The sequence below is a fragment of the Halyomorpha halys genome, unplaced genomic scaffold (assembly GCF_000696795.3).
Source record: "Halyomorpha halys isolate HHAL.00 unplaced genomic scaffold, Hhal_1.1 Scaffold121.1, whole genome shotgun sequence".
Lineage (NCBI taxonomy): Eukaryota > Metazoa > Arthropoda > Insecta > Hemiptera > Pentatomidae > Halyomorpha > Halyomorpha halys.
The window spans coordinates 1,051,550-1,060,378 of NW_027107242.1; the positions used below are offsets into that span (position 1 = coordinate 1,051,550).

General features: G+C 31.2%; 1 protein-coding gene across 1 annotated transcript in view; it reads right to left on the reverse strand.

The window, feature by feature from the left end:
- The window catches only part of LOC106678063 (gustatory and odorant receptor 22), a 15,060-nt gene extending 9,012 nt beyond the window's left edge, over nucleotides 1-6,048 (reverse strand). The window contains exons 1-4 of the mRNA XM_014416361.2: nucleotides 5,919-6,048; nucleotides 3,658-3,908; nucleotides 2,204-2,452; nucleotides 1,468-1,734 (exon numbers count right to left, since the gene is read on the reverse strand). Of these exons, the coding sequence (XP_014271847.2) occupies nucleotides 1,468-1,734; nucleotides 2,204-2,452; nucleotides 3,658-3,908; nucleotides 5,919-6,048 (897 nt within the window). The remainder of the gene's footprint in view (nucleotides 1-1,467; nucleotides 1,735-2,203; nucleotides 2,453-3,657; nucleotides 3,909-5,918) is intronic.
- Between the last annotated feature and the right edge of the window lie 2,781 nt (nucleotides 6,049-8,829).

Genomic DNA, 8,829 nt, shown 5'->3' on the forward strand with positions numbered 1-8,829 from the left:
TTTGTTCCTTCTTTAGTTAGTTACTGGATGTGAAAGAGGATAAAAAGTATATATTTTTAATGGTAGACACTCCATAGTGCTCTCCAAACTCATTATAGAAATATGTTTTGTATATTCCATAGTTTTGTAATTACTTCAGAACCGCTTTATATACTAATTGATCTTTGTTTATTTGTGCAGCTTCTCATGATTGCATGAAGTGGCAAATAGTTGATTTATTTATGAGTCCTATTCCCTAGGCCATCACACCCTAGTTTTAATGATAATTATTCGGAAGCTAGGAAGTGACAAGGATGGAAATAGTTCACCTATTCTAAATAAACTAGTATCTTATCTTAGTTCCATTAGATCCTGAGTAAACATAAAATGTTTATTTATAACACAATAAAAATAGTATTTTATTGTGAAATTTGATGTTATGTTCTCTGTTAGATTTTATTGCCAGAGTAGATGTGATTATACTGAAAAAGTTAGAATGTTTCTTGTATTTTTAAACAGAATGAGTTTTATATTATTTGAACATTAAGTTTTAAAGCTTAAAGTCGTTTATCTTCAAAGGTTAGGGCTGATTTCTGCTAAATAAATATTTTCTATTAAAATTAATGCAGTCTTGAGGTGCTGTACGTCGATTTATTACTCCATCGTCGTATATCTCATTTTATAAAATTAAAAGTTTTTGTAAAAATTGATATCATGACACCTATTTTATTAAGTGTTTGTCAGCTTCAGTAAGTTATCAAGGGCATTTCCCAAAGCCACAAAAAACAAAACAAAAAAAAAACATAACATTAATCTATACACTGGACTTATTTTTTGAATTTTTTATTAATTATATAGCATCAAATTCGAAGAATTTTGAAAATAATTTTTATACATAACGAACGAACGTAAACGAGCTATTATCATAAGGAAAACAAATATATTCAAAATTTTAGGAAAAGGATAGGAAGCCAAGAATTTTATGACGTCAAAGAATAGATTACTTGAGCAAAAAGCGACGAGTTGTTGATAAAAAAGGATTTCTAGGCTGACTTGTTGAACTCGATTCCTTCAATAATACTTATACCAACGGCAGGGTCAAAGAAGTTTCCTTACTGTTTCTTTTGCCCTTTCACGACCTTGGTTAGGAACCTAATTGAATCATTTAATTGCAAGAACGTTACAATCAACATCATTTTACATTGGTTATATCCCAATCGGTTTCATATAGTCTGAAAAGGGAGTACTATTTTGTAACCTTGAGATTACTAAAATGTATTTTCATACCAAAAAAACTGACATATCTTATAGTTTTTTTGTTTTGTTTTTCAAAAACAATTAGTACACTGGACCTTTTAAGTAATAAACTTATGAACATTCGACCGAAAGCCAAAACTTATTAAATTTCCTTTTAATTTTCTATCAGAGAACAAACAAACGAACATGGTCTTGGTAACTTATATAATATGGTGAAAAAGAAATACATACTGCTTGAGTTGTTCTATGCGCTGCGTCACACATGATGAATTGAAGAGACATGGAAAGGAGGGATGTGCATAGAAGGCCACAGAAAGACTTGGTGAAGGCATGGTCTATGGCCAAAGAAAGAAGTCCGTAGGTTGTGAAAACGAAAGTGGTGAAGATGAGTGCGCAGACTGCAAGTCCTGTGTGACCGATGCTTTCGCCAATGGTCGAGATCAGGTCAGACAGCTTCAGCCAGAGGATCCGGTACTGGTACATGTTCCGACAGCCGCTCTGCGAAAAATATAAAATCGATAAAAATATTTTTCAATAGACATTAAATTTAAATAATTCTTATAATTAAATGTAAATAAGCACTGTTAATAGAATAATAGACACAATTTTCTTAATTTTTTTTTTAATTTTAAGGTTTTGTTTACTTCTCTTTTTTTAAAAGAAAAAGTATAACTAAACAATTCGAAAAGCTGTAAATTCTGAACTCATCATGGTTGGTTAATTATCGATATATTTAATAGATGCGGATTTAGTTTGAAACAGATAAAAAAGACAACAAGGTTATTATATAATAATTAGCTTTTTTTATATTGTCGGTAGTATAATAATAATAATACTGATAAGCTGACCGGTCGAAACTATTCCAGACAACTAGGGTTATTTAAAAATAGTAGGGACATCAATACTAGTTTTAACTGAATTTTTTTACTACTATAACTACTTCTTTCTAGCAACTTTTCCTACGCACCGCTATGATCCTGTTCAACAATTTATCGGAAGCAGTCCTCAGCTCGTACAGTGTGATGCACCAGAACATCAAGTTAGCGCTGAGTGAGCCTATTGCAGTGACACAGGGTAAGAATACGATGAACCTAAAGTCGTTGAAAAAGTAGGCTCCTCCAACCAGCATTGAAATAAAGATGGGAATATGGATTATACACACTATCCTGACAAGTCCTGTCAGAGCGAAATCCAAGTCGTCCTTGCCGAATTCCTCCTGAAAAAGCAAGAAACCTTAAATACATGTGGGAACTAGAGAAAAAACAACAAGGTTACATATTTTGTTAAAATTAAGATTTCAGCAGCATTTTTTGTTAGTTGCATAAAGTAAAAACACACACATACACAGGAACACTGATGAAAATGAAATCAACTCCCACTGAAAATATTAAAGTGAAATATGTTGCATAGAGGAAGAACAATGAGGTTCCCTCTCAGTTAAGTAAAATTAGGGAGATTCTTTGCAACATAATTTGTGAAAATTTATAACATTGGATTATTTTCAGTAAGCCTTAATTGAAGTCCTGGAGGATAGAGGGTGAGCAGAGAGGAAGCAGAGAAGGTACCTTATTTTTATTTTTGTTAATATTTCATAATGAATTGGTTCTACGGAAAGATTACACGTACCAAAAAATAATAACAAGTAACATTACTACAAAAACAATCTTATTCATGAAATAATTGGATGGCAGTATTAGGATGTGGTACAAATCTTCATGAATTTGGTATAATAGCTACCTATCTCACCTAATTCTTAAGCTTTTAATGAGCTTCTTGTAATGGTTCAAAATTATTTGAGACATATTATTGTGTAAAAATGTGCTTCAATATATGTTGATGAAATTTTTGAGGTTAAGAATTATTCAGGTGAGCATTCTTAAAATATCGTATATTATGCAATTTTTCATTTATGTATGATTTTAATTAAGAAAAATAAGATATTCATTCGTTTGACCACGATATAAGTAACGCTTCAATAATTTTATGTTACGTAAGTTAAAATTAAGTGCTGTAAAACCGCTCTATAGTATTGATGTAAATTTTTCCAATTTTTTTTTTCATTTTGAATGCGGTAAACTCATAAATAATTGTCTCTTGAGATAGAATGGAGATAACATTTTTTAATAGAGAATTTAATTGACTTTATTTTTTTACAATATATCGTTTTTATTTAAAACTAATGGATTACGAGATATTAAAAAAACCAAGAACTGATATCATTTTACCACTCCCACACCCCACACTTTTCACCCACTTATGAATCATATTTTCATTTGTAGACCTTTTCAAGAAATATGACTAAATATTCAACTTTGAAAATTACACTGGAAAAACACTGTAATCATAAAAATTAAGATTCAATCTACTTTAAGTCTAAAAAAATCAATTCATTATAAAATTAAAGTAATTGAACATGCTTACCTGGAAATAGTACCAGTCGTTGATATAATTGAGCACACTTGATGATTCCCACCAATATGTGATTGGAATAACTAAGCTCTGAAATAATGAAACTGCCAATGATACGCAATAAAGTGAATTGTCAAAGTTTCCTCGTACTGAAATTTGAATTATTATGGTTTCCAGAATATAACAAAACCCAAGAAACTGAAGCACAACGATAAACACAGTGTACCAAACCGGCCAAGATAGCGGTTTGAACACGATACTCCCTGAAAATAAAAGTTCTTATATATTTATGTTTATAAAACACTAAATTAATTAGTGTCAGAAAGTCAAATTAATTCATTGTTAGGAATTATATGAGAACACTATGGATATAGGCTTAATAACTGTTTATTTCAGAAAATAGTTTGTTTTTTTAAATTACTTATTTTTAAAAATTATGACTGAACGTATACATGGAACGTTGGATTTCATCATCTACAGTGATATTTCATTTTTTTTTTATCCCCCTCCCTTGCCATTTCTGGCATACGGGGCGCGGGAGCAGTGGGTTTGCGCATGCCATTGCTCCCAAAGATCACCAATTTTTTTTTTTATTCTTTTATTAATTATTTAATTATTACATTTTTTTTTACTGTGGTGCATCCCAGCGCTAGGTTTAGCGCCTTACTGATGGAGCTGCACCTTGTCCACTGCATCCGTCGGGATGCCTCCTGCAGTTACCAGGCTGGTCCGTTATATTTCATTTATGCATCTACAGTGATATTTAATTTATTTATCAATGCACCAATTGTATATTAAACAAAGTATTTCAAACGAATTGAAACTTTTAGTTCAATTTTTAATTAGTATTTTCTTCATAGCCCTCGAAGAATGGTGTCATAATTGGAAGATTACAATAAATCCCAACAAACCCCATCAAATCACCTTTACTCTTCGTCGTAAAACTACCGACTGCCCTATCCTAGTCGAACAGAAATCGTCAGAAAGGACTGAAAAGACAGGGAACTGCACGTCGATTTTGACTATTAAAGCACTTACTGGACAAACGGTCTAAACTACGAATTCATTACTAAAGACTGATCTACATTATTGTAATAAGGCCAATCGGGACGTACGGAGTTGAGCTTTCGGGCTCCACTAAACCTTCGAATTCCTTTCGTATCCAATCGTTACAATCCAAAATCCGTCGTAAAATCCTCAATGCTTCTTACTTTGTCACAAATAAAACCATACATAAAGACTTTAATGTTCCATGCATAACCGATCTAGCCTGAATCAGATATCATTCCTTCCATTATAAACTTGTTTCTAATCTTACATCCTCCTCCATTCCTGGTAATCCTCCGAGGTTCCTGAAAATAAGATGACCACGAGACCTGATAATGTAAAAAGATCATTAGAGTGCTACAAATGGGTAGTTTCTCTACACGCCTATATCATTCTATTATAACTGGGATCAAATTTACTGAATGTATTATATAATATAGAGTTAAATTAAATAATTTAATAAAGACATTTAAGAAAAAGAATAATTAATATCTTCTTAAAATATTTTTTTTTCTATCATCATCTGAAATTTTGAAAATGCTTTTTTAATTGTTATTTCGCTTTCTCTCAACCTAAAATAATATAGCTTCGCATTCATGTAGTAAATGAAAAAAAAATGTTTTAGAAATGGAAAATTTGTGTAAGTATCTTATATTCTAGTAATTAACGAACAAATTTAATTCCATATCTGCCTGCCTGTTGTCATGTCCAAGTTACCAGAAAAACTCCTAATATCGTGGCTTTTGAAAATATGTCATTGTTAGCATTATTAGACTAACAAGGAGAACACAAAATGTAATTTTAAAAGATATTTTAATCAGATAAATCCATTAAATTAAAAAAAAAAAAAAAGAATTGTTGATCTAGTATTAAGTGTTGCATGCATAGAATGAATTTGTTGTAGGTACCTGATTATGGGGTGACAACCCCGAAACGTCTGTTATTGTTTTTAATGAAAAAAATAAAATAATTAAAAGAAGGAAGAATACTTTTCATTCACAAGATCTAATTACAAATGATACTCATCCAGTAGAAGATATATATTTTTACTATTCATGTATACATAAAATCAAATATGCCATTTTATAGGTATTATTTTGCCACATAGATTAAGAACGGACAAAAATATTGATTTATAATAACTTGCGATTATTATATCATAAGTAAATAAATGGATTGAGACTATTAAAATACATAAAAGTTCAAATGAATGAAAACATACATACCATTCTCGAAAAGAAATGGAAATCTTCCAAATGCTCTAAATATTAGGAGTAGTGGTTTAATTTCTTGCAGATATTTGTTTGTTCTTACCAGTTTCCCTTTTTGAGAGATATGTGGGTAAACCGCATTCATCTTGAAACAACAACAAAAAAAATTGCATTAGAATTTCGTGCGTTAGGAGTGAAATGTCTTAGGTTCAAGCATTGCTTGAAGATTTTATATTTTAGGTTTCATATTTAATGAAATATCTTTTTCATTTAATTAATATATCATACTATTTGATTAACTTTTCGTCTATTATAGGCAAAATTGCTCAACCAAGCCAGAAGGAGTTTCACAAAAAAAAAAAAATTAATTGGTTACAATATTCTAACGTGCATGTTTCTGAAATTATTTATTATCTAGTTTAGAACGTTTCTCTGTATTTTTTCCGCCTAAAATCGTGAGATCTTAGGTGAAATTGAGAGAGTTAGGCATTAGAATCTCACATTATTCAGATAATAGCATGAAAAGTATATTTGTATGGAGGGGCTTGTAGAGGTATTCCTGCGTTCTTCTCAATGGATCAGTTCTAAAAGGGCATTGATACCAGGAGCATTCTGATATAAATATTTCAGACACAAAATGTAACCGATACATGATGATAAATTTATACTAGACATTACATTAGACCAATCTGAATGAGCTATGGCCAATTCAGTGTTTCGTCAGTCCTCAACCTAATAAAAGAAAACCTCACAGGCCATAAACAATTCACTAACTCCTTCTTGGTAAAGTATACCTAAATTCCACCAAAAATAAACCAAAATTCGGTTCTTTAATCATTACAATTGGTCTTACGAATGTATTTGGAAAATTCTTGAGATTAAAGTAAAACTAAGCCATCAAAATGCTTTTATTTCATGTATTTTGAATGCTTGACTAAAAGAAAGTTGTCAAAATACAGATCTGCTTCTAATTTTTGTTCATTTATTTATCGAATACTGTCTTCTTTTTTTTTTAATCGAATAAATAGAATTCGATTATGGACACCTTAAACATTCTTTTAACGTGAATAAATGTTCCCATAATAAAAAAATATATAATTGTTTATTACATGAACAAATAAATAATAGGCTAATAGGAACTCCTTGAATATATAATCCATATTTCGTAATAAGCTTAATAACCTTATCGTTACTATATGAGAAAAAATTTTTTCTTTGATTGCTTTTTCCATAAATTTTCTGCTCAGGTGCGAGAGCTTGAGGACTGCGTGGCCTATTCTCAAGCGGGTTAGACCAGCTTCCTCCCTGCGGCTGCTGCGGTAGGATGTCGACCATGGTCTTACTAATTTTTTTTCTTAAAATTTACTCGAAGAGCTTTTATTCCACTTTGCCTGCCATCTTTCCAATATTTGTAATTTCAGGGATTTACTCAGTTTTGATAGTCAGAATAGCGGTTTATCGGCCAGGGAGCGTGAGTGCCTCTCTGGCAGCTTTGTCTGTAAGCCAGTTAGCAATAATTCCAATTTAGTTTGGGACCTATATGAAATTTATGGACTTACCTTGTTCTGATAGTTTTAAGAGTAAACAGTTAGGTTAAACCTGTGCACCATATGTTGCTATCCAAGACAGCTTCAAGATGTAAAGATCTTGTTTATAAGAATTGCCGCTGAAGGATGCTTATAATAATATTTACTATGTATTATGAATAATAATAGTTTTTTTTACATTATTACGAAATATTGCAGTTTAAACAGGCCTACACTTTCAATTTCTAAACGTGGGTTCTGAAATGTGCACACACGGCTATAAATAAGCCGTTAAATTATTATAATTTACCACAAATGTCATTAAAATTACTTTTAAGTCAAAGATAATAGAAAATTTATTTATATTAAATTTATGTACTGCGCGGGAGTCTTTTACGATGTAGAACAGGCTTTTGATCGAGTCTGACACCCGGGACTGCTTTACAAACTCCGTAAATTCCTACCTCCTACATACTTCATTACAATCCAAAATCCTTCGTAAAATCCTCAATGCTCCTCACTTTGTCACAAATAAAATCATACATAAAGACCTTAATGTTCCCTATGTAACCGATCTAGCCCGAACCAGATATCACTCCTTCCATTATAAACTCTCTAACCACTCAAGCCCCCTAGTTTCTAATCTTGCATCCTCTTCCATTCCAGACAATCCTCCGAGGTGCCTGAAAAGAAGATGGCCACGAGACCAGCTAATGTAAAATGTCATTAGAGTGCTACCAATGGATATTTTCTCTACACGCCTGTAACACTCCAATTTAACTTAGATCAGATTTACTAAATGCATTATAATGTACAGTTGTAAATAGCAATAAATAAATATTAAATTTATATAGTTATTTGAAGACTCATGTGAGTAGTTTGTCCAGAACTATACAATGAAAAAAAAAAGTAACTATCTATGTTAATGTAGGTTTATCACATTCAGTCGTTTTATAATCAGATATTTTAAATTATTATCATAAGACCGGAAAAAATCGACTTAAAACTGCGTCTTCTTGTTTTTTGTGGGTGTTTTATTCGTCAAAGCGGCAACACGTCGCATCATAAATATAATATGTTGTAACTTATAAATTACAAAGAATTTTTAGTGCATAACAATGGTTCCTCCTAAGTAAGATATTGTAAACAAGGTTTTGTATTTTTGGGACTGAAAAATTGTGCGACTAAGTCGATAGTGGAGGCCTCATCTTTAAAAAAAATTATTGGTAATGTGCAAATATGCTGTTGACTAAAATATTTTAAAATTATGGACTGAAAGTAGCAATTTCTGTAAAATTATTAATACATAATAATTTTATTATGATCATCACCCTATCATCAGACAAACAGACCATTTTGTAAGAGTTGTTAATTGGACCTCAAAACACGTATTCCGTCGA